At 37.3% G+C, this 26703-nt stretch overlaps 3 protein-coding genes across 3 annotated transcripts in view; 1 reads left to right on the top strand and 2 right to left on the bottom strand.

Annotated features, from left to right (window-relative positions):
• LOC117304489 (coiled-coil and C2 domain-containing protein 1-like) overlaps nt 1-13753 on the top strand; it is a 47635-nt gene extending 33882 nt beyond the window's left edge. Inside the window, exon 26 of the mRNA XM_033788984.1 lies at nt 13467-13753. Coding sequence (XP_033644875.1) covers nt 13467-13487 — 21 coding nt within the window. The 3' untranslated portion in view covers nt 13488-13753. The remainder of the gene's footprint in view (nt 1-13466) is intronic.
• Nucleotides 8448-9934, bottom strand: LOC117304490 (G-protein coupled receptor 52-like). The gene has a single exon (XM_033788985.1). It carries the CDS (start codon nt 9571-9573, stop codon nt 8620-8622), a length of 954 nt encoding a protein of 317 aa, XP_033644876.1. The 5' UTR covers nt 9574-9934; the 3' UTR covers nt 8448-8619.
• A 4688-nt stretch (nt 13754-18441) lies between the features above and the next one.
• Nucleotides 18442-24335, bottom strand: LOC117304815 (ubiquitin-conjugating enzyme E2 W-like). Its single transcript, XM_033789428.1, has 6 exons — nt 24252-24335; nt 23157-23248; nt 22503-22605; nt 20955-21110; nt 20082-20157; nt 18442-18950 (listed from the first exon to the last, which is right to left on the bottom strand). Exons 1-6 carry the CDS (start codon nt 24273-24275, stop codon nt 18937-18939), a joined length of 465 nt encoding a protein of 154 aa, XP_033645319.1. The 5' UTR covers nt 24276-24335; the 3' UTR covers nt 18442-18936.
• Between the last annotated feature and the right edge of the window lie 2368 nt (nt 24336-26703).

A 26703-nucleotide genomic window follows, 5' to 3' on the forward strand; every position in this document is an offset into this window, starting at 1 on the left:
TCTTCCGACGCCAATGATGCCATGATAATTCCAGGTATCCAGCAGAGGCAAGCAGTGCCTGTTATAATGATGACAGTGGTAGCAGACTTTGTACTGATTGGCCCTGGAATATTCTGTCTCCCTTCAATGTTGCCGATGACATTATGAGCGGCGATGAGTCGTGCTTGACGTCGAGCAACTTTCAGAATGTGCGCATACAGAATCAGGATTGTTCCAAGTGATACTCCAGCAATTGAAGGGAAAATATTCTGAATCAAACGATGCCTCACACAAAGAATTGCATGTTTTTCCTTCACCATTTTAGGATGTGAACTTGGAAGGCAATACAAGGCGGAGTATAGTATTATGGGCAAACTCCATACCAGTGTGATCATGACCTTTGACCTTGTTAGTGTCATCAGCCTCGGATAATGCAGTGGGTAGGCGATGGCTAAGAATCGATCAATTGTCAACAAAACCATTGATAGCGCATTTATTGTGATCAATGCTGTCTGTATAAACGGCAGGATCTTACAGAAAGAACCACTTACTATCCATGAAGTGAATATGAAATAATACAAATTAGGAATTCCAAAGATAATCCCAGTGCAGAGATCAGAAAGTGTGAGGGACATCATGAACAGTTTAGTTGTTTCTTGGATGCCTCTGACATGACGTAAAACCATGAGGCATACTGGATTCAGAACCAATGTCAGAGCTATTGTAAGGAACAAAAGAACAAATGTAAAGATGCAGAATGCGTCTTCACAATCTGTGAAAACTGCCTCTTGGTTTTGAGTAAATGATGATAAGTTTGATCCGTTTCCATCCATGATGTCACGGAGAGATGTGTCCAAAATCACTTTCTTAGAACTCCGCAGAATTCTTGGTACAAATTGATGTATTCTTGGGTGCCGCCGTTGAGCAGTAAAAAGCCAATTAGCTCACCAAGTTTTTATGTATAGAAACGCAGTCAGAAGTCATGTAAGAATTAGTAGCGCATGTAAAAATGCAGAATGTGTTTTGTACAATCAGTGAACAATCCCGACGTGTAGGATGTAAACTCCGGCAAATAGTAACTGCTCCATCCGTGATGTCACAAAAGAAATGTCTCCTGTATCTTTATCCCAGATGTCTTGGAATTAAACTCAAGAGTTTCTCAGTAAATCCTGGTGTAATAGAAAGCAGCAATTCATGAGCAGCTCAGTTTTCATTTGTTTCTTGGATATCGCATACGCAGTAAGGAACCAATATTTACCAGTAAGAACAATAAGAAGAATCCATGTACTGCAAACAACTGTAGTGGTACAAGTCTTGAAACTTTGTGTCCAATGCTTCAGTTGTCAGGTAAAAAAATCTTTGAGTCTCTTTAGCTGTGTCTGAATTGATTAAATCTGCAGTCTCGGTGTGCAACGTCTTGAAGTGAGCTCCGTAACCTATAAATTATGTGTGTTTCTGCATTCAACAAATCAATTTGCCTCAACGGTCAGAAATAAAAAACCTTTGAAGTCAGCAAATTTCTAGCGCAGCAAATTAAATTTAATAGCAGCATCACGGTGACAGTAATTGTCAAATAGAAAGTGCAGTCAGGAAATAAAGGGGTCAATTTTTGTAAAGACATAATTATGGCTTTTTGTAAGTGCTTTTTTCCCGTCGGATGGAACTATTGATGGATAAAACTGAAGTGTAAATCTTCACCAACAAAAAAAGAAAACACACCGCCTTGATTATTACTCAATGGCAAGTGTTTATCAGCCTTGAAGCCCATTTTAAATTAATGCCTTTCACAGTTGACTTGTTAATGCTAGTTGAATCTTGGTTAATCAATGGCCTATGACGGAACCAGTTACTGGTTACGACCGCCAACACCCACCCTAGTGTTTGCGTTAATGAGGTCAAACACCTTTCTTTTCTATTTTTCTCTGCCAACTCTTGTTATATGGCGCAGTCACATCCAGTACAAAGTCATGTCTGAATTTCAGATTTACAAGTCGCAGAACAGTATGTCAACTTTCGGAAACAAATGGAGCATAAATCACATTATCTTCACTATTGTTAAGGACTAAATCACCTGGTTTATCGAAGAACAAATTTGCGACTGAGCCAATTTTTTATTTTTTATTTTTAATTTTGTTTATAATAATAATAATAATAATAATAATAATAATAATAATAATAATAATAATAATAATAATAATAATAATAATAATAATAATAATAATAATAATAATAATAATAATAATAATAATAATAATAATATGAAGCATTGATAAAGCACTCTACGGAGAACAGAGCGCTTTACATGAGACTATGACAACAAAACAAAAGAAAAACAAACAAACTAGGATGGGTGGGGAAAAAGAAATGTCTTGAGGAGGCTTTTGAATACAGGCAACGAGATCGCCTCTCTCAGACCCGCAGGGAGCTCATTCCATAGGCGAGGGGCAGCTATGGAGAATGAGCTGTTCCCAGCTTTCTGTCTAGTTCTAGGAACGGAAAGCCGGGTCTGATCAGCTGATGAGCGGAGTCAGTGCCTGTATGCATTACCAGTATTAGAGTTGTGGGAATGAACAAGTTCAACCAGATATGATGGAGATTGGGTGTGGAGGATTTTGTATACATGAGTGAAAACTTTGAAGTTTATACGTTCTTTAAAGCCATTGGACCCTTTCGGTACAGAAAAAAAAATAAAAGTTCACAGATTTACAAATAACTTACAGGGTTTACAGAAGGTAGTGGTGAAAGACTTCTCTTGAAATATTATTCCATGAAATGCTTTACTTTTTGAGAAAACAGTAAAACAATATCAATTCTCAATATCGAGAATTACGGATTTTTTTAAACACATGTCATGACACGGCGAAACGTGCGGATATACAAGGATGGGTTTTCCCGTTATTTTCTCCCGACTCCGATGACCGATTGAGCCTAAATTATCACAGGTTTTTTATTTTATATATAAGTTGTGATACACGAAGTGTGGGCCTTGGACAATACTGTGTACCGAAAGTGTCCAATGGCTTTAACAGGGAGCCAATGCAGCGATGCAATCAGGCCGGCAGAAGGCTGGTCACGGCCACAGGCAAATACTAGCCGAGCGGCCTTGTTTTGCAGACGCTGGAGTCGAGCGAGGTCATTTTTGCGGGCACCTACCAAAAGAGAGTTGGCATAGTCAAGACGGGACAAGACCAGACTTCTGACGGCATGATGGCAAGCGCTTTGTGTAATAAACCGGCGAATACGCCATAGATTACGTATGTGGAAATTAACAGTTTTACATACAGAGCTAATATGATGAGACATATTCAGAGAACAGTCAAGCGAGACTCCTAAGTTCTTAACAGATGTGGAAGCAGGAACTGTAAAGTCGGCCAATATTAATTCAAGATTAGGGAGAGTGGATAAAACATGACTGTTCGCAAAAACAATAAACTCCGTCTTTCCCTGGTTCAGCTGAAGCATGTTTTGAGCCATCCATTTGTTGATGGCAAGCACACAGGATGAATAATTTGCTGAGTACACGCTGACGATCACCTTCAGACTTAAAGTCAAACTCAGCATAGAGCTGATTATCATCAGCGTATTCATGAAATGAGATACCATGTTGACGAATGATCTCGCCAATGGGATTGGTGTACAAAATGAAAGCCAACGGACCTACTATGGACCCCTGAGGTATGGAATAGGTAAAGATATGATGTCTTGAGAAATCGCCTTTTATCGAAACTTTGGTGGTACTGTTTTTGATATAAGTGCTGAACCAAGTATTGACCGTACTGCTTGTTATAAAATGTGTTTGTTGTAAAATCAATGGAACATCTCATTTAGTTTTTGAACTCTTTTTTTAGAATGTTTTGAGGTAATAAAGTTCAAGTTTAAAAGTCAAAAGTCTTGTTTGCAAAGTAACTCTACATTAGAAACTTGTTTGAACAATTACGTACATGCAGTCACAAACACTATCTAAAACACATTAACGATTACGTAGCCACATATCTAAACCACATTCTGTGAAAGAGGTTTCAAAATATCATGAAACATTTGCTTTACAATACTTCAGTTTAAAACAGATGATTTATTCCTTTTGTACACTTTGATGCGCTTTCATTTTGTTACATTTCTATGTACTGTTTAATTCTCATAATTGTTCCTTTTTTCCAACAAGAGTATGGAATAAACGTATTATTGAATTGAATTGAATTGAATTGAAATGAAAGAAAACAAACGGCAAACGAACAAAAGCTTGATCTTTTCAGCAAAATTACAAACTGATACAGTGGCTATAGGATCTCATCACTTATGCTAGATGTAGTATTGTCTTGTGTTCTACAGTCAGTGACAGCATGAGGATCTAAGGTTGTGCAGTGCTTGCTTAAACTCCCTGTTCCTCCAGTAGTAGATGATGCAATTCAACCAACAGTTGCTGCAGTATAGAGTAATGGCAATTACATAAAAACTTGCGGATACTTTGAAATCTTCTGATGGCAACGATGCTGTGATAATTCCAGGTATCCAGCAAAGGCAAGCAGTGCCTGTTATAATGATGACAGTGGTAGCAGACTTTGTACTGATTGGCCCTGGAATATTCTGTCTCCCTTCAATGTTACCGAGGATATTCTGAGCGGCGATGAGTCGTGCTTGACGTCGAGCAACTTTCAGAATGTACGCATAAAGTATCAGGATTGTCCCAAGTGATACTCCAGCAATTGAAGGGGTAAAAGACTGAACCATGTTATGGCTAACACAAAGAAGTGCATGTTTTTCCTTCACTGTTTCAGACTGTGAACTTGAAAGGCAATACAAGGCAGAGTATAGTATTATGGTTAAACTCCATACCAGTGTGATCATGACCTTTGACCTTGTTAGTGTCATCAGCCTCGGATAATGCAGTGAGTAGGCGATGGCTAAGAATCGATCAATTGTCAATGAAACAATTGATAACGCATTTACTGTGACCAATGCTGTCTCAAAATACGGCAAGATCTTACAGAAAGAACCACTTACTATCCATGAAGTGGATATGATATAATACAGATTAGGAATTCCAAAGATAATCCCGGTGCATAGATCAGAAAATGTAAGGGACATCATAAACATCTTGGTGGTTTCTTGGATTCCTCTGACACGACGTAAAACCACGAGGCATACTGAATTCAGAACCATAATCAGAGCTATTGATAGAAAGAAAAGAACAAATGTAAAAATGCAGAATGCGTCTTGGCAATCTGTGAAAACTGCCTCTTGGTTTTGAGTAAATGATGATAAGTTTGATCCGTTTCCATCCATGATGTCACTGAAGAGATTTGTCCAAATCACTTTCTTAGAACAAATTGATGTGTTCTTTGGTGCTGCCGTTGAGCAGTAAAAAGCCATATAGGTTACTGAGTTTGTAAGTATAAAGAAACGCAGTCAGAAGTGCTTCAAGAAATAATAGCACAAATGTAAAAATGCAGAATGTGTTTTGTACAATCGGTGAACAATCCCGACAGATAGGCAGTAAACTTCGGCAAATCGTAACTGTTTTCATCCGAGATGTCACAAAGGGAAATCTCCTATATCTATATCCAAGATGTCTTGGAATTAAACTCAAGGTTTCCTCAGCAAATCCTGGTGTAGAAAGCAGCAATACATGGGCAGCTTTGTTTTCATTTGTTTCTTGGATATCGGATATGCAGTGAAGAACCAGTATTTACCAGTTACAACAAAAATAAGAATCCATGTACTGCAAACAACTGCAGTGGTACAAGTCTTGAAACTTTGTGTCCAATGCACCAATAGTCAGGTAAATAAATCTGGAAACCTCTGAATTGATAACATCTGCAGTCTCGGTGTGTAACATCTTGAAGTGAGCTGCCTTTACCTATAACGTATGTGTGTTTCTGCACTCAACAAATCAAATTGCCTGAAAGGTCTGAAAAAAAAGTCAGCTGCATAGTAAATTCAATAGCAGCATCACAGTGACAGTAATTGTCAAAATAGAAAGTGCAGTCAGGAAATAAACGGGTCAGTTGTTTGATAGAAATGATTATGGCTTTTTGTAAGTGCTTTTTAATTTCATATGGAATTAGTTATGGATAAAACTGAAATGTAAATCTTCACCAACAAAATATTCTGTCTCCCTTCAATGTTACCGATGATATTCTGAGCGGCGATGAGTCGTGCCTGACGTCGAGCAACTTTCAGAATGTACGCATAAAGTATCAAGATTGTTCCTAGTGATACTCCAGCAATTGAAGGGAAAATATACCGACTCAAATGATGCCACACACAAAGAAGTGCATGTTTTCCTTTGACCATTTCATTCTTTGAACTTGAAAGGCAATACAAGGCAGAGTATAGTATTATGGTTAAACTCCATACCAGTGTGACCATGACCTTTGACCTTTTTAGTGGCATCAGCCTCAGATAATGCAGTGAGTAGGCAATGGCTAAGAATCGATCAATTGTCAATGAAAAAATTGATAGCGCTTTAATTGTGACCAGTGTTGTCATTAAATATGGCAAGATCTTACAGAAAGAACCACTTACTATCCATGAAGTGGATATGATACAATACAGATTAGGAGTTCCAAAGATAATCCCAGTGCAGAGATCAGAAAAGGTAAGGGACATCATAGACATCTTGGTGGTTTCTTGGATTCCTCTGACACGACGTAAAACCACGAGGCATACTGAATTCAGAACCATAATCAGAGCTATTGATAAAAAGAAAAGAACAAGCGTAAAAATGCAGAATGCGTCTTGGCAATCTGTGAAAACTGCCTCTTGGTTTTGAGTAAATGATGATAAGTTTGATCCGTTTCCATCCATGATGTAACTGAAGAGATTAGTCCGAAATCACTTTCTTACAACTCCACATAATTCTTGGTACAAATTGATGTATTCTTGGTCGCCACCGTTGACCAGTAAAAAGCCAATTAGCTCACCAAGTTTTTATGTATAGAAACGCAGTCAGAAGTCATGTAAGAATTAGTAGCGCATGTAAAAATGCAGAATGTGTTTTGTACAATCAGTAAACAATCCCGACAGGTAGGAAGTAAACTCCGGCAAATCGTAACTTTTTTTATCCGAGATGTCACAAAGGGAAATCTCCTATATCTATATCCAAGATGTCTTGGAATTAAACTCAAGGTTTCCTCAGCAAATCCCGGTGTAGAAAGCAGCAATACATGGGCAGCTTTGTTTTCATTTGTTTCTTGGATATCGGATATGCAGTGAAGAACCAGTATTTACCTGTTACAAAAAAAAAAAAAATCCATGTACTGCAAACAACTGCAGTGGTGCAAGTCTTGAAACTTTGTGTCCAATGCACCAATAGTCAGGTAAATAAATCTAGAAACCTCTTTAGTTGTGTCTGAATTGATAACATCTGCAGTCTCGGTGTGTAACATCTTGAAGTGAGCTCCCTGTACCTATAAATTATGTTTGTGTTTCTGCACTCAACAAATCAATTTGCCTGAAATAAAAAACCTTTGAAGTCAGCAAATTTCTAGCGCAGCATAGTAAATTTAATAGCAGCATCACGGTGACAGTAATTGTCAAATAGAAAGTGCAGTCAGGAAATAAATGGGTCAGTTGTTTGGTAGAAATTATTATGGCTTTTTGTAAGTGCTTTTTGCTTTCATATGGAATTAGTTATGGATAAAACTGAAATGTAAATCTTCACACAAAAAATAAAAAAAATACAGGACATTGATCAAAACAATGGCAAGTGTTTATCAGAATTGTAGCACATTATTTCCTTTCACAGTGGACTTGTTAATGCTAGTTGAATATTGGTTAATCAATGGCCTATGACGGAACCAGTTATTGGTTACGACCGCCAAACACACCCTATAGGTGTTTTGGTTAATGAGGTCAAACACCTTTCTTTTTATATTTCTCTGCCGACTCTTGTTACATGGGGGGGGGGGGGGGTTGCATCCAGTACAAAGTCATGTCTAAATTCCTGTTTTACAAGTCACAGAACAATAAGTCAACTTTTAGAAACAAATGGAAAATAAATAAAGCTATTGTTAAGGATGAAATCATCTGGTTTATCAAAGACTAATTTGCGACTGAGCCAATTAATTGTTTTTATATTTTGTAATTATTTTTATATATAAAGTAATGTGTTTGTTGTAAACCAATGGAACATCTCATTTAGTTTTTAAACTCTTTTTAGAATGTTTTGAGGTAATAAAGTTCAAGTTGAAAAGTCAAAAGTCTTGTTCGCAAAGTAACTCTACAATAGGAACTTGTTTGAACGATTACGACATGAAGTCACATACTGTATCTAACACACATTAACGATTACATAGTCACATATCTAAAAACCACATTCTGTGAAAGAAGTTTCAAAATGTCATGAAACTTTTGCTTTACAATTCTTCTGTTTAAAACAGATGATTTATTCCTTTTGTACACTTTGATGCGCTTTTCATTTTGTTACATTTCTACTGTTTAATTCTCATAATTGTTCCTTTTTTCCAACAAGAGTATGGAATAAACGTATTATTGATCTGAATTGTACTGAATTGAAATGAAAGAAAACAAACAGCAAACGAACAAAAGCTTGATCTTTTCAGCAAAATTACAAACTGATACAGTGGCTATAGGATCTCATCACTTATGCTAGATGAAGTGTTGTCTTGTCTTAAACAGTCAGTGACAACATGATGATCTAAGATTGTGCAGTGCTTGCTTAAACTCCCTGTTCCTCCAGTAGTAGATGATGCAATTCAACCAACAGTTGCTGCTGTATAGAGTAGTGGTAATTATCTGAACACTTAAGGATACTTTGAAATCTTGCGACGCCAATGATGATGTGATAATTCCAGGTATCCAGCAGAGGCAAGCAGTGCCTGTTATAATGATGACAGTGGTAGCAGACTTTGTACTGATTGACCCTGGAATATTCTGTCTCCCTTCAATGTTACCGAGGATATTCTGAGCGGCGATGAGTCGTGCTTGACGTCGAGCAACTTTCAGAATGTACGCATAAAGTATCAAGATTGTTCCTAGTGATACTCCAGCAATTGAAGAGGTAAAAAACTGAGTCATATTATGGGTCGCACAAAGAATTGCATGTTTTTCCTTCACTGTTTCAGACTGTGAACTTGGAAGGCAATACAAGGCAGAGTGGAGTATTATGGTCAAACTCCAAAGCAGTGCGATCATGACCTTTGACCTTTTTAGTGTCATCAGCCTCGGATAATGCAGTGGGTAGGCGATGGCTAAGAATCGATCAATTGTCAATGAAACCATTGATAACGCATTTACTGTGACCAATGCTGTCACTAAATATGGTGAGATCTTACAGAAAGAATCACTTACTATCCATGAAGTGGATATGAAATAATACAAATGAGGAATTCCAAAGAAAATCCCGGCGCAGAGATCAGACAGTGTGAGGGACATCATGAACAGTTTAGTTGTCTCTTGGATGCCTCTGACATGACGTAAAACCACGAGGCACACTGGATTCAGAACCATGATCAGAGCTATTGTAAGGAAGTAAAGAACAAATGTAAAAATGCAGAACGCGTCTTCACAATCGGTGAAAGCTGTCTCTTGGTTTTGAGTAAATGATGATAAATTTGATCCGTTTCCATCCATGATGTCACAGGAGAGATGTGTCCAAAATCACTTTCTTGGAACTCCGCAGAATTCTTGGTACAAATTGATATATTCTTGGGTGCCGCCGTTGAGCAGTAAAAAGCCAATTAGCTCAACAAGTTTTTATGTATAAAAACGCAGTCAGAAGTCATGTAAGAATTAGTAGCGCATGTAAAAATGCAGAATGTGTTTTGTACAATCAGTGAACAATCCCGACGTGTAGGATGTAAACTCCGGCAAATAGTAACTGCTCCATCCGTGATGTCACAAAAGAAATGTCTCCTGTATCTTTATCCCAGATGTCTTGGAATTAAACTCAAGAGTTTCTCAGTAAATCCTGGTGTAATAGAAAGCAGCAATACATGAGCAGCTTAGTTTTCATTTGTTTCTTGGATATCGCATACGCAGTAAGGAACCAATATTTACCAGTAAGAACAATAAGAAGAATCCATGTACTGCAAACAACTGTAGTGGTACAAGTCTTGAAACTTTGTGTCCAATGCTTCAGTTGTCAGGCAAATAAATCTTTGAGTCTCTTACATGTAGCTGTGTCTATATTATTTGTGTTTCTGCATTCAACAAATCAATTTGCCTCAACGGTCTGAAATAAAAAACCTTTGAAGTCAGCAAATTTCTAGCGCAGCAAATTCAATTTAATAGCAGCACCACGGTGACAGTAGTTGTCAAATAGAAAGTGCAGTCAGGAAATAAAGGGGTCAATTGTTGTCAAGACATAATTATGGCTTTTTGTAAGTGCTTTTTTTCTGTCGGATGGAACTATTGATGGATAAAACTGAAATGTAAATCTTCACCAACAAAAAAAGAAAACACACCGCCTTGATTAACTCAATGGCAAGTGTTTATCAGCCTTGTAGCCCATTTTAAAATAATTACTGGCACAGTTGACTTGTTAATGCTAGTTGAATATTGGTTAATAAGTGGCCAATGTCGCTAATTCTCTTGTTGAATGCAAAGGCAGGGAAATAGTCGCTTGTCAATTTGTTACTCTTGTTTTTGTTCACATGCAGCAGAAATGTTGTAGCCGTCCTTTACTGCGGTGTCAGTTAGATTTTGATCAATTACTTTTAGAATAATTGTTTTAGTCCTGCTACATGTAGGTGCTGCTGTTTTCCCTGTTAGAGGCAGTGGACACTATTGGTAATTACTCAAAATAATTATAAGCATAAAACCTTACTTAGTAACGAGTAATGGGGAGAGGTTGATAGTATAAAACATTGTGAGAAACGGCTCCCTCTGAAGATGAGTAGTTTTCGAGAAAGAAGTAATTTTCCACGAATTTGATTTCGAGACCTCAAGTTTAGAATTTGAGGTCTCGAATTCAAGCATCTGAAAGCACACAACTTCGTGTGACAAGGGCGTTTTTTTTCTTTCATAGTTATCTTGCAACTCCGACGACCAATCGAGCTCCAATTTTCACAGGTTTGTTATTTTATGCATATGTTGAGATACAGCAAGTGAGAAGACTGGTCTTTGACATTTACCAATCGTGTCCACTGGCTTTAATGAAATGCGCACTCCCTTGAAATAAACCCCCTTCACAGTCCGTAAGGATAGGCATCCTGGGTATCATCCAATAGGAGCCTGGCTGGTAGAGCAGAATGCACTTCCTTCTTAACTTTTAAGAAGCAATTACAGTATGCTTAAAAGTGCCCTGCTCAATGGCACAAGTGGCATGACCAGGATTCGAACCTGCTGACAACACCAGAGCTTGGGTCCGGTGAACTAGACCAACTCGGCCACGACACGCTGTTATAACGAACTTAACCTGAAACCAATTCTTTAACTCTGATATGTACATAGGGTATGTCAATCATACTCAAGTTGTGCCGTAAAGGAACGTTACGGAATTGGTATAAAACAAAAATCGTGAAATCACAGATTACATAAAACTTACATGGTCTAATGATGATGATAGTTGAAAATGTTCCTTGAAATATTCTGTCTGAAATGTCATATTTGAGGAGAAATAAATAATCTAATTTTGCGTTTGGAGTTTATCGCTCAGTGAGCATTTTATTCATTTTTATTTTGCATCGATGCAATGCAAAATTTGTATTCGTTTTTTTCACTATTCTCTCGTGACCTAGATGGTCGATCGATCTCAAACTTCTACAGGTTTGTCAGTTTATGTATATGGTGGATTTAGCGCTTACACTGCCAGCAACGGTTTTGTTAGCAAAAACCAATTCTGTAGTGTTCCTTTAAAGCCATTGGACACTTTCGGTAAACAGTATTGTCCAAAGGCCCACACTTCGTGTATCACAACTGATATAAAAAATAACAAACCTGTGAAAGTTTAAGCTCAAACGGAGTCGGGAGAAAATAACGGGGAAAACCCACCCTTGTTTTTGCACGTTTCGCCACGTCATGACATGTGTTTAAAATAAATCCGCAATTCTCTACAACGAGAATTGATAATTGTTTTAATGTTTTCTCGAAAAGTAAAGCATTTCATGGAATAATATTTCAAGAGAAGTCTTTCACCATTACCTTCTGTAAACCCTGTAAATTATTTGTAAATCTGTGAACTTTTATTTTTGTTTCTGTTCCGAAAGTGTATAATGGCTTTAACCAAATAAATGAGAAAGCATGAAACTGAAGGTTCGGTCAAATTTGATTAAAAGCTGCTGACGGTAAGTTTCTGTTTTATTGTGTACTCGCATTTTTTGACAAGGCAGCTTGCTGTACATGACATATAGCGTGCACTTATCGTTAGTTTTAGGTGAAGGCGTCACTCGGTCTTGGTTTTTCTTGGGAAAATTGCAAAAAGGTCTAGATGATGTCTTTATCGTTGATACTACACTACAGGTATTGTTAACAGGCCTTAAAACAAACAGTGTCAATTGTTGTAATTTTTGCTGTTCAAACGGGTACTCTTTTTCACCGTAACTTGTTAAGCATGCTTTAGTCTTAAAGGCACTGGACACCTTTGGTAATTGTCAAAGACTGGTCTTCTTACTTGGTGTATCTCAACATATACATAAAATAACAAACCTGGACATTTTTTAGCTCAATTGTTCGTCGAAGTTGCGCGAGAATTATGGAAGAAAATACACCCTTGTCCCACAGGTCGCGTGCTTTCAAATGCCTTGAATTCGAGCTGAGGTCTCGAAATCAATTCAAATATTTCTGTGAGAAATTACCTTCTTCTCAAAAACTACGATACTTCAGAGGGAGCCGTTTCTGACATTGTTTTATACTAACAAGAGCTCTCCATTGCTCATTACCGAGTAAATTTGTATGCTAGTGTATAATAGTGTCCAGTGCCTTTAAAGAAATGTCTACACTCCACAAATCCGATAAGCCTGACCGGTTGAAATCAAAAACTAAAAAAGTCAGCAAATATCTATTCAATGCATGGTAAGATTAATAGCAGCTCTATGTGACAGTAATTGTCAAATAAAAAGTGCAGTCAGGAAATAAAGGGGGTCCATTGTTGTAATAACGATAGCAATTTGTTTTCGTAACACTCAGTCCATCCTTGCATTCAGTTTGTGGACAGTAACTCAATTTAGAATTGACATGGTCTGAAATAAAATATTAAAAAACTTTGACTGAAATAAAAAGTGTAGTCGGGAAGGGGTCAATTGTTGTTTCTTTATTTTTAAACCTCAGCCCAGCTGTCGTTTGCGGACTGTAACACCACTTTTGTCATTTCTAACGCATTTTCATCAGAATTGTACTACTCCATGATTACTAAAAAAAAACGTGCTAAACGTGAAAAAAATAGGTGAATGGTAATTGAGTTTTTCATTTCATTTCGGAAACATTGATTTCCACATGAAAAACTTACGAAGAAAAACAAATTACCTAGAAATATTATTATTATGAAGGAAACTTCAAATTTGTTCTTTTTTCTGTTTTGTTTACAGATTGCTTCACTATCAAAGTGACATCGATGTTCCAGCCAGATTTGAATGTTTATACCTTGTGACTCACTGTCAGGTTTTCAATATTTATAACTTGTGTTTTTTGTATAATGGTTTGAGATAGAGTCTACTTTGCTCTGCGGTCTCAAGCCAAATTAATGTCTCAGTTGCTAATTGAAACTATAGCTGCCAATAATAAGGACGTTCATGTGTAAAACCCTTAAAGCCATTGGACACTTTCGGTAAACAGTATTGTCCAAGGCCCACACTTCGTGTATCACAACTTATATGTAAAATAAAAAACCTGTGATAATTTAGGCTCAATCGGTCATCGGAGTCGGGAGAAAATAACGGGAAAACCCAACCTTGTTTCCGCACGTTTCGCTCTGTCATGACATGTGTTTACTAAAAATCCGTAATTCTCGATGTCGAGAATTGATAATTGTTTTAATGTTTTCTCAAAAAGTAAAGCACTTCATGGAATGATATTTCAAGGGAAGTCTTTTACCATTAACTTCTGTAAACCCTGTAAGTTATTTGTAAATCTGTGAACTTTTTTGTTTTTTTCTGTTCCGAAAGTGTATAATGGCTTTAATCTAAACTGCCCCTCTATGAAACTAGTTTTTTATTTATTTAAAAGTTTCCGCATGTTAATTTTTCATCTCATCAAGTGTATCATTTTGTTTGCAGCTTTACTGCCAGATTTGAATATTTATAATTTGTGGCTGACTGTGAGGTTTTGAATATCTATAACTTATGTTTTTTGTATAATGGTTTGAGATAAGCTACTTTGTTGTGTAGAATTTGTTTGCAGTATAAAATATATAAATTGTTCATCTTATCAAGTGTATCATTTGTTTTGCAGCTTTATTATTGCAATGTAATAGAGTAGAAGCAAGTCATGTGATAGTATAAATGCCTGCTCTAAGGCAGAAACTAGTTTTATGTTGTAAATACGAAAAACAAAAACATATTTATGGATTCAAATTATTGGCCTTATATGTATGGCGTATAATTTTGGAGGCGTTTAGTTTATTTGATTTTTAATTTACCTGTGCATAAATTTATGCAAACGCTTTGGACAATTTTAAAGCCTTGTCAGAATTGGCGTTTGCAGCTACGACTTAAATTGGATCGCTGCGTCATCATGAATTGACCTATCAGACACATTCAGCAATAGCTTTAACCGTATCTGTAGCCACCAATTGTTGGATACGGTCTTGTAACCTGGTACTTGTAGGTTTTCCTAAAAGTATAGACCATAGACCTTTATCATGGTGCGGGCATCTTGAAATTTTTCCATTGATATCAATGTTACCAAACATACATCGTGTTCACCTAATGGATTTGTTTAGGGTCACTAAACTTAATTGGTAAGCAGTTAATCTGCGTAGGGCTGCTGAGGCAGTCAGGAGCTGGTTTGTGCATGATCCAATTAGAAGTCCACTGTTTCGACAAGGAATTACTTAAGGATAACAGGTGTGAGTTGCTAGACAAAAATAATGCTTTTATTTTAGCCTCGTCCCGTCATGAAAAGCTTTCAGTAAACATAAATGATACACACCGTTGCAAATATCCAGTTCTGTTAACAATCACATCCACCAAATTTATTCATCATTTTGTAGTCTATCACGTTGTAAACAAAGTTGTACCTATTATATATTATACTAGACTCCAAAATAAAAGTGCAAAGTTAACAATCAATGTTTTTCGTACCTTCGCTCTAAATAATTTCTTGTATTTACACAAACCCATGAGGCCTGTATTTTAACCCGATTTCCCCCCGGGACATCGTTCAACAACACCCAAAATAAATCTGGGTTGTAGTTTTGGGAGTTCCAATACGTGGTACATGTAGTTCGACTCCAAATATGGAATGGAAGACCGTCCGTTTGTTTAGATGATCTTCCCATCAAGGGAACCCGACAAACTCTCACAAGGAGATATGGCTGGCAACAGCCAATCTCTCTCAAACAAACATTGGTTTAACGTCCATGATTATGAATTGCACAAATCAAGAAGTTATGATTCAGTAACTGGACGACAATACTTTTTCTAGTCATTGTGAAATCAGCGGTTAGCTAGTAGGATTCAAACCTACAACCTCGTGATTGAACCACTTGTGCACTACTTGTATGTAGTCAGTACACGTTGTATGGAGTAACCAAACTAGAGGGAGCAATTGTTATTATAGTTACACAGCATTTATAAAGGCACACTAAATCTGGTGTAAAACCATTCAAAGGTGCTGGTCAAGATGGAAAAGAGGGAATTCTCAAGTGGTAGGAAAAGCGAGTGTGAACAGGTGCGTCTTGAGTTGCTGCTGAAAGATTTCTCTAAGGTTTTCAGGGAGTGAATTCCAGAGCCTGGGTGCTGTATTGGAAAAAAAAACCTTTCCCTGTAGCTGGTTAGACGAGACCTGGGAACAAGGAGCATGTTGGATTATTATTATTATTATTGTTATTACACACACATGAAATCGGGCTGTCACTTGTGTGTCAAAAGCAAATACAATCTTTTCACTTCACCCAAAGGTTTCCACTAAGCATTTTTGTTTGCAGTCGATACGTGACTCCATTTGTAACTAAGGACAGATTTAAGCATAATATTATGATTATTGTGTTTCATTTTTATTTGGCAATTTTGAAAGACAGGAATTTAAGTGTTTAATTTAACTGTTTCCTAATCGCCAAACTCTGGAATTATGGGGTATTTTGTTCCCCTTCCAAAGTATTTAAGCTTGAAGCCTTTCGGACATAATCTCTCCCAATCATCAGTGAGAATGTGTGAAATATAAACGCTTTAAATAACTGAATATTAAGTGTAAAAATGTCACATATTTTATGCCAATGCTTGACTGATTATCAACCCATTTAAATCAAATGATTTTGTTTTTATCATTAAGTTAAATTTGTAAATCATTCAAACGAAAAAAATGACACATCATGTAAGTGACTATGGCATTTCAACAATAACATTTAAACCAACCTTTAAATTTGAAGCAATTTTTGACAAGATACTTTTAAAGACAGTGGACACTATTGGTAATTTGTAATAACTCAAAATAATTATTAGCATAAAACCTTACTTGGTAACAAGTAGTGGGGAGAGGTTGATAGTATAAAACATCGTGAGAAACGGCTCCCTCTGAAGTGACTTAGTTTTTGAGAAAGAATAATTCCACTTATTTGATTTCGAGACCTCAGATTTAGAATTTGAGGTCTCGAAATTGAGCATCTGAACGCGCACAGCTTTTTGTAAAAAGGTGTTTTTTTCTTTCTTTATTATCTCGCAACCAATTGAGCGCAAATTTTCACAGGTTTGTTATTTTGTGTATTTGTTGAGATACACCAAGTGAGAAGACTAGTCTTTGATTATTACCAATAGTGTTAATTCATGCTTTGCAAAATCAGATTACCGGCCAAGACTCCACTCAATTGTTATGCTAAGTAAACAACAGCTAAATACCAGCCACAAGCAAAGAATATTGCATACAATTTTGGCCTGTAACATGTGTATTAATAAGCAAGCTATTTTTGTGCTTAACCAAAGTTGTTGCTTAAGCAGCTCCATGAAATTGGCCCCTGATAATAATGCACATTGCTTATAGACTGGTTGCTTGGCCCTAACTTGTACTGCTAAACAACATTTCTAATTTTGGTTCTTAAATTTGTGATTGCAGACGGTAAAGACTATGCTTTAAGCAGGAATAACTTCACTTAAAAAGAAACACAGCATGTATTTACTTGAATATAACTCTAACAATTATTTACAACAAAAGTGAAAAGAAAGGAACGATCTACCCTAGATTGATTCATAAAATATATATATATAACTTCTTCTTTTCTTATTATGGTTAGGACACTTTAAATCAAATTAAACAGAAACAATAAAAATAAAATCTTTGCGATAAAATGCATGGACAATTTCTGTTTGGTATGTAGTTATGTTGATAAGGATTGTATAGATAAAGCCAAGCAATAAATATAAGTAGGTATGCGTAGTCCAAATGGGGCCTTTTCTTAGTAACGTGCCACTTTATCAGAAGTGAGATTCAACTGTTAATTCTTCCACGTTTACAGTAAAGTCTGTCGCAGTTTGCTGTTTTAAAATGGAAGGAAAAACAGAAAAGGCAGTGAGCCCATTTAACAGAAAGAAATCGCAAACAAAAATGTGTTTTAAGCAAAGCTAAGTAGGAAAGTATTACCATTCATTAAAAGCTTTTGTAAGTTGGTGTAATGAAGTTCATGACTCATGATTACAATCAAAATCATGTTAATTTGAGCAGATACCACTGATGTTCGTTTCCCAAACTGTTTCATTTGTAAAGCACCAGAAATTTTGGTATAGTCAATTACAATGGTATAAATAAAATGAATAAAAAACAACTTCTTGCAAATAATTTAGAAGTAATTTGAAAATGTACAAGTATGCTTTCTTCCTACTTAAACTAAAAAATAAGACAAATCATAAATATTATGGTAATTTCATTATGGCATAAGAAAATTCAGAAATCATCTGTTTTGGGGAATAAGTTTTCGCCTTTAACCACTTCACGTCGTCTGGCGTGTGTCACGCAAAATACTTCCAGGTAAAATGACCATCGGTGTTTCTAAAGGCCCCAAAACCAACTTCGGAGCATCCATTTTTGGTTGCAGTCAAATGAATGACATGTACATACATGTACATGAACACTGAGACAAGCCAAGTAGTAGAATGCACAGGTACATGTACTGTGTTGTGTATCACTTCCCTTGTACAAAGAGGGGCCAAAGGATGCTGGAATTCTTGCTCAAAATCTCCCTTTTTCAATCCCCCCAATCTCAGTGTAATTAGTCAATCTAGTTTTATAGGGTGCGTTCGATAAGCTTCCCTTATTCGACCCTGCGGTGCTCACTCGGATGAGCCCGGACAAGAGCTAATCGAACGATCACCCTCGCCCTCTTGCGGGAACGTCATGCACCTCGGGTCACCCCAGACCCGGGTGAGCCCCTGGTATGACGCCAATGCTAAATGAACGCACCCAATATTATACTGTATTCCTTTTTTTAGTGTTCTGTCTTGGACCTTTAATCAATGTTCCGACACATCAATTTCCATTTTTATCTTTTTAATGGACAAATAAATTAATTGAACTGAATTGAATTGAATTCAGGCTATTAAAAAAAAAAAAATCCCTGAATTTTCAGGGTAAAAAATAAAAAATAACGGAAGTCGAACTAATGTATGTAGGAAGAAAATCATGCCTGTACTAGTCATTTTCCTATTTAAAGCATTTTGATTTTCCTCTTCTTCCAACCTTGCTTTTAAAATTATTTTCTATGATTTCTCTGTGGATAAAACTCTGAAGTGTCTTGTCTCTGTGTATTCGAAGTGAACCAAATTTGTACAAGCTTTTCTGTCTATGCTAAGACTCACAGCTATCCGTGCTGAGTTGCTGTAGTTAGGTATGGCAATCTATCTTCTTGCCTCATCAAACTTTGTCATCTGAAAGAGAAGCAAGCACATATATAGGGGGACATTGTTATTATTGATTTATTACCGAACAAAATTGAAGCAAATATACTGTATGTTTAAAAGCCTCTCCCAGATTCACAAACAAAACAAAAAATAAATGCCATACATGTAGACTGTGCAAGTCTCGTATTTCCAGGACCAAGTTGGTTCCAACCATTTATTCTATTTAAAAAAAATTATGTTTATGGCTTTAACAATCATACTATAACAACTGCAGTGCATCCGAACCCAAGCTCTGGTGTTGTCAGTAGCAGAGTGTGTGTTTGAATTCAGGTCATGACACTTGTGCCCTTGAGCACAGCACTTAACCATAAATGCTCCTTAACAAGTTGTGTACATGTTCACATGTACATGTAGTGCATTCTGCTCTACCAGCCAGGCTCCTAGTGGATGATACCCATTCCTATCGACTGTGAAGGAGGTAACTCTGTTTCAGCCCCAGGAGAAGGTGGCTCCTAGTGGATGATACCCATGCCTACATCCTTACAGACTGCGAAGTGGGTAACCCTGTTTCAGCCCCAGGAGAAGGTGGCTCCTTGTGGATGATACCCATGCCTACATCCTTACAGACTGCGAAGTGGGTAACCCTGTTTCAGCCCCAGGAGTACAAGCAGGTGGCAGTTGATCTGGGTCAACAGCCTGAATCAGTTAAGCATAGCTCTTACCTTTGAAGTGACTTTGTGGTGTTATGTGATTTCTCATGAAAACAACTTTTATTTTTTAATGCTATGACCTTTACAATCAGTTACATTGTAACTAATACCGCTCATCACCCCTCCCTTCGAAACATTTATACTGATTTGTCTTTTGCCAAGGACAAACATTTACAAAAATAAAATATACATTAAAGGCACCGGACACATTTGGTAATTGTCACTTGGTGTATCTCAATATACTGTATGCATAAAATAACAAACCTGTGAACATTTGAACTAAAAAACTACGTTACTTCAGAGGGAGCCGTTTCTCACAATGTTTTATATTATCCAGAGCTCTCCATTGCTCGTCACCAAGTAAGTTTATTATGCTAACAATTGTTTTGAGTAATTACCAATAGTGTCCAGTGCCTTCAACAACTGAAATAAAATTACACCAACTTACCATGATACCACCATTTTGTTTTCTTGGGACTTTTACTGCACGTTCTGACATAAAATGTGTTGTCTGGGGGGCGTTTCTGTCAACAACAACAAAATGTGCAATATTGAAAATTAACCAGATGCACTTACTATTGAGATACATCGCCCCTTACAGGCATGACACTTGGTCCTTGGAACAAGTAGGCATACATGTCATGTATCTTGAGTTTATATGTGGTATAGGCCTCATGAACTTTCCCGGCAATTTCAGCCCGATTCATACTTCCTGCGAATGCAAATGCGATACGAATGTTGACGTCACAAATTCGCAACGAAATTCGCATTGAGTTGAGTTGTGCTCAACTCTCTTGCGAATATCGCAGCGAAAGGGGGGGGGGGTTGTGACGTGAAATTCGCTTCGCATTCGAAGGAAGTATGAACCGGGCTTAAGTCTGATTAAAACAAAAAATCAGCAATCAGACTAAAGTAGGGAAGAAAATAATGCCTGCCTTTACCAACAGTATGATAATAACAAGTTGCGTAACCATGAGTTGGGGCCTTGAGCCATCCCCCCCCCCTCTTCCCCCGATCAAAACCTGAGCCCCTTCCCCCGATCAAAACCTGAGCCCTTTCCCCCGATCAAAACCTGAGCCCCTACCCCCTCCACGAGATTTAAGAACAATATTAAAGCGGTGAAACTTCCTGAAACTTTAGACCTTGGTTAACAATGTTTAAATTCGGTGCGTGGAAATTGTGGCGATGTGTGTGCCTCAAAACATCACTGTTGTGGCATAGTAAGGTTTGGGGGTGGTTGTCTCAAGAAACACACTGGTAGTAGGTCGCTGATAGTAGGAGGGTTAACAAAACGTTACCAGCAAAAAACAAATCACCTTACCTTTACGGTGCAACTGCTCAACATGCTTACTATACTTAGGCAGACTGCCTGCACGGACAAAGCAGGGGACCAGTCTTCGGTTAGGATGGATAAACATATGTGCCCATTGCTGTAGACATGCGGGTGAACCGGAATGTTACCACCCGTAAATATTACCTAAAGAAAAGCAAAAACAAATTTACAAAACCGCCATATAATCGTCAAATTAGTTTTACATAATTTTACTGAAAGGTTTTTACAAAATTACGGAAGTCTCTGAAAAAATGCATGCAAGTCATTCTAGCCTGAAGCCCTTTTCTGAGATTCAACTATTTGAGTGAAAAATTACCTCTTTCTCTTAACTACATTACTTCAAAGGGAGTCGTTCTCTAACAATGTTAACCAACAGGGCCCAATTTCATAGAGCTGCTTAGCACAAACATTTGTTTAGCATGAAATTTCTTCCTTGACAAATACAGGATTATCAAGCAAATTTTCATTTGGTGCACATTGCTTTTTTAACAGTTATTTAGCTGTTGTTTGCTTATCCTGAAAATCACCTGGAAATTTGGTCGGTAATCCTGTTTTTATCGAGGCAAAATTTTCATGTTAAGCAAATTTTTGTGCTTAGCAGCCTTATGAAATTGGAGTTTTTATGATCTTTAACTTGTGTACTAATCACTAGAAGTGGTTTTGACAGCTTTCGCACTATAAATTAAATTATAATTTACTTGTAGAACATTCAGCTTCATTAGTCATCAAGTTTTCGAGGAAAAAGTGAAAATCACAGCAAAATCACAGAGCAATGTAAATCCATCGACATGCTAAAGTAATTTTCGTTTTTGAGACGAAAATGATTTACGCAATTATTTTACTCATTTCTCAAAAACTACAGCACCTCAGAGAGTAATGTTTTAAGGGAAGCTTTCTACCATCATTGTCTTTAAACCGCGTAAGATTAATGTAAGTCTGTGGATGATAGTGTTTTGCGCCTTACAAAAAGTACCCAAACTGCTTACAAGATTGATAAAGTTGGCTCATAGGCTTTATGACGACTTCGCCTTTGGTTACTAGTTGTGGTTACTACACCCAACGGCTTTAGCAACAACAACATTGCAGAAAGTGTTCTTGTTTTCAGCAATCCGACAAAGCCACTACTTAAAGGAACACGTTGCCTTGGATCGGTCGAGTTGGTCTTTGAAAAGCGTTTGTAACCGTTTGTTATAGAATGCATATGATAAGAAAGATAGTTTAAAAGTAGAATATAATGATCCACACAAGTATCACTCGATATTGCGTGGTTTTCCTTTTACCTCGTCGACAAACACCGTCGGCCATTTATGAGAGACAAATTTTTTACTCCCATAAATGGCCAACCGTGTTAGTTCGCAAAGTAAAAAGAAAACCGTGCAATTTCGAGGCAAATGTGTGTGGATAATTGTATTCTACTTTTTAAACATCTTTCTAACCATATGCATTTTATAACATACGCTTTTAAAGGACCAACTCGACCGATTCAAGGCAATGTGTTCCTTGAAGATGTTCATTCCGAGAGGACCCTAAATTTACCTCAGGGGAATCGAAGGGGTATCTTTTCCCAAAAGTGAACTGTAGTTGAAAATTCTCTCCTTCGTACAATGATCCAGGAGCACCCGTTACATCAACGCTCCATCTAGTAAAAATACAAGAGTCATTCACTCATTTAAAGGCAGTGGACACTATTGGTAATTACTCAACATAATTATCAGCATAAAACCTCACTTGGTAATAAGTAATGGGGAGAGGTTGATAATATAAAACATTGCGAGAATCGGCTCCCTCTGAAGTGACGTAGTTTTCGAGACAGAAGTAAATTTCCACGAATTTGATTTCAAAACCTCAAGTTTAGAATTTGAGGTCTCAAAATCAAGCATCTGAAAGCACACATCTTCGTGTGACAAGGGTGTTTTTTCTTTCATCATTATCTCGCAACTTCGACCACTGATTGAGCTCAAATTTTCACAGGTTTGTTATTTTATGCATATGTTGAGATACACCAAGTGAGAAGACTGGTCTTTGACAATTACCAATAGTGTCCAGTGTCATTATGTGTTTTGCTTAAGGACACAAGTGTCACAACTGGGACTCGAACCCACACTCTGCTGATCAAACATCAGAGCTTGAATCCGGTGCTCTGAACCGCTACGGCTCTGACACGCCCACGATCACCCCCCCCATACTTACGATGTAAGAGTATTAGACGCTGTCTTGGGATTCACACTGATGCCTACTGGGGGGTCTCTCTGCAATTGAAGTAACTCATTCTGAAGACGTTTCTAAAAAAGTAAAACGATAACGACAGAATGAACTTGCAATCAAAATAAACTCCAAGCAAAATCTGCTGATATTATAGAAGTTAAGATGATAAAACCAGCTTACCAAATTGATTGTACACAATGATTTAGTTTAGATATACAAAAAAGAGCTATTTTTCTTTCAGTTAATGAAATCAACATTGTGGAGACAATGAATGACCCCCATGTCTCCCGTGATACGATACCGGAACAAAACCGCATAGTTCTACTTCTAGTAGGAGTAAGGGAAAGGAACCTGGTAAAAAAATAACTATAATAATTAGCCAATGTATGAGGTAATTTTGTCAATTTAAAAAGCAAAACATCAGAAATTTCAATGTAGTAGTGCACTCTACAGTACTACTATACTACACAACTACAATCAAGACTCTAGCCCAGGTTGGACTCCTCCATTGCAGTCAGTCAGTGGCACTGACTGACGTCCCACCAGGTTTATCAAGACTCTATGACTATTGCTATTCCTAACTAAACAAACAAAGAAGATAAAACAATATAATAATAGCAGAAGAATACCGTCCAAAGGAAAAACATAAGTCCCATTAAGAACAAAAACTAAAAACTCAACAGATGGACCAAAAAAATCCTAAATAAATCCTATGCTGGTCATTCAATTCTACTCCTACAGATCTATTTCGATTTCGTTCGCTATCGTCTCCCCATACCTACGGGAGACGATCGATAGCGGACGAAACCGAAATAGTTCTATGGGCAATTCAATTCAATTCAATATTATTATAATTTTATGGTTCGACGACTCGATCGATCGAGTCAGAAAGTCAAGATTCAACAATGAATCATTAAAACAAAATAAAACAATAAATTACAATGGCACAATTGCAGAATACCCCGCAACTCATAAGCACCACCACAATGCTGGCACAATCTCTTCATTAATCAGGCATTGACCTAAGGATGTTCCTGCATTCTACGCTCTAAATAAGAATGATATTGAGGACAAACTCACCTGCATTGGCCAAGGAGTCGCCATGTTTTTATTTACGTTTAATAGATTCTAAATTTAGAACAGTGTGATTTTGTAAATAAATCATCCGGCCCGAAATAGATAGGACGCCACCTGTCGTCGAATCTGTGATGACTTCGACCCATCCATTATGGAGGAAAGCGCCGCTTCGTCAGACTTCGAGCTGCCATGGCCACATATTTATTTTATTAGGCATTGAAAGTCAGCATGTGATGTTGTCTTCATAAAAGGGACTGCAAACGTGTGGTTTCCTTGGAATTATCAGTTTCAATCTTATACAAAAGTAAGGTCTAGGCCAATATAAAAGTTACCCATGAAAATGTCATTTCAAAAGGTCACGCGTTTTTGATAGGCCGTTATACCCGATCGCCGAAAATCCGGAAATGAAAATGTCCACGCATGAAGAATAATGAGAAAGGATCGATGATGGGCCCAAAATTACCAGTATTCAATGTGTCATCTACCGAAGTTCGAAGCAAAATGTTTCTCAAATGATGTACCTTGAAAAGCTGATGTAGGGCCTACTTCTTACCTCCTATTTAAAGGCAGTACGTTGACACTATTGGTATTTACTCAAAACAATATTATTAGCATAAAACCTTTCTTGGTGACGAGTAAAATGGGGAGAGGTTGATGGTATAAAACATTGTGAGAAACGGCTCCCTCTGAAGTGCCATAGTTTTCGAGAAAGAAGTAATTTTCCACGAATTTGATTTTGAGACCTCAGATTTAGAACTTGAGGTCTCGAAATCAAATTACTATCTAAACGCACACAACTTCGTGTGACAAGGGTGTTTTTTCTTTCATTATTATCTGGCAAGTTCGATAACCGATTGAGCTCAAATTTTCACAGTTTTGTTATTTTATGCATACGTTGAGATACACCAACTGTGAAGGCTAGTCTTTGACAATTACCAATAGTATCCACTGTCTTTAAAAAACACTGACAAAAACCTAGGATGAATGACACACATACTGTCATGTCCAGAGAGAGAGAAAAAAAAAAAAAGGAAAAGAAAAACAACTTTTGCAGAAAAAATGTGCTGATCACCCAGTGTACATTGTGATACCTACTTTCTATACGGTCTTTTCTAACATAAAAAAGTAACATGAATATTATCAAAATAGTTTGATTTATAAAAAAAAAACTTGAGCATTTATGACACAAAATTATTTAATAAGGTTTCTTAGTGGATTCTGATAGAGGAAGACAAGCCCTATCAAGTGATTTTTATTTCCTCTCTCTTATTAAATTTTGAAACCTCTCTTTCCAACGACTACCCAACGGATCCAAATGGATATGAACGTTATACACTCTATACGGCTTCACAAAAGAAGACAAACTAAGGCAGCTCATGCAGATGTGTTGAGTTCCCTTAATAAGTAATGCGACACTTTGCTAAGGCAAAATGATTAATATTATTTTTGTGAAAAATGCTCGCTTCCACGATTATTCAAACTTAATAATGCAAAATATTAAAGTGACATGAAAAGCCCCGCCCATGGACATTTCCATGAAAGACTTTTACTCCCCATGTCACTGTACTTTGGATACAATGGCTTTTGTTCGTGATGATGTAAACTGGCATTACTAATACAGGTAGAATTTAGAGAAACCAGTGGGGCAAGGATTGCAGTGAGGCGAGTCTAAGCATGATTGGAATCAGCAGCTATTATGAAAAATGAATAGGTGCTTTATTATCACCAATAATGGCGAGTCAGGTGGCAGGGTAGGGGCGCCCCACCCCCTCCTCCAGAACCCTTGGCGCATTTTAAAGGCAGTGGACACTATTGGTAATAACTCAAAATAATTATCATCATAAAACCTTTATTGATTACGAGTAATGAGGAGAAATTGATGGTATAAAACAGAGAAACAAATAAATATGAGAAACAGCTCCCTCTGAAGTGACGTAATTTTTGAGCGATAAGTAATTTTTCACGAATTTGAGACCTCAAGTTTAGAATTTGAGGTCTCGAATCAAGCATTAGAAAGCACACAACTTCGTGTGACAAGGGTGTTTTTTCTTTCATTATTAGCTCGCAAACTCGACGACCGATCGATTGAGCTCAAATTTTCACAGGTTTGTTATTTTATGCATATATGTTGAGATACACCAAGTGAGAAGACTGGTCTTTGACAATTACCAAAAGTGTCCACTGTCTTTATGTACTAATAATGCATCCAAATGCAGGTCTGTGAAAACAATGCCGGTGTCGCAATAATGCATAATGCAATAATGTCCGCAGGCAGTTTTGCATATGCATAGTGTCCGCCCGGACGCTGCTGCATAATGCAATTGTGTCCACCCGGACACATGTGCATATGCAGTTGTGTTCGCCCCCGTGCAAAACCGTCCTTGCAGTAAATTAAACGCCCTTGGTCGACAGAACACGTTCGCGATTTTTTTAAAAAGCTATAAGTGCATGTCAT

The sequence above is a fragment of the Asterias rubens genome, chromosome 21, assembly GCF_902459465.1.
Source record: "Asterias rubens chromosome 21, eAstRub1.3, whole genome shotgun sequence".
NCBI classification, from domain to species: domain Eukaryota; kingdom Metazoa; phylum Echinodermata; class Asteroidea; order Forcipulatida; family Asteriidae; genus Asterias; species Asterias rubens.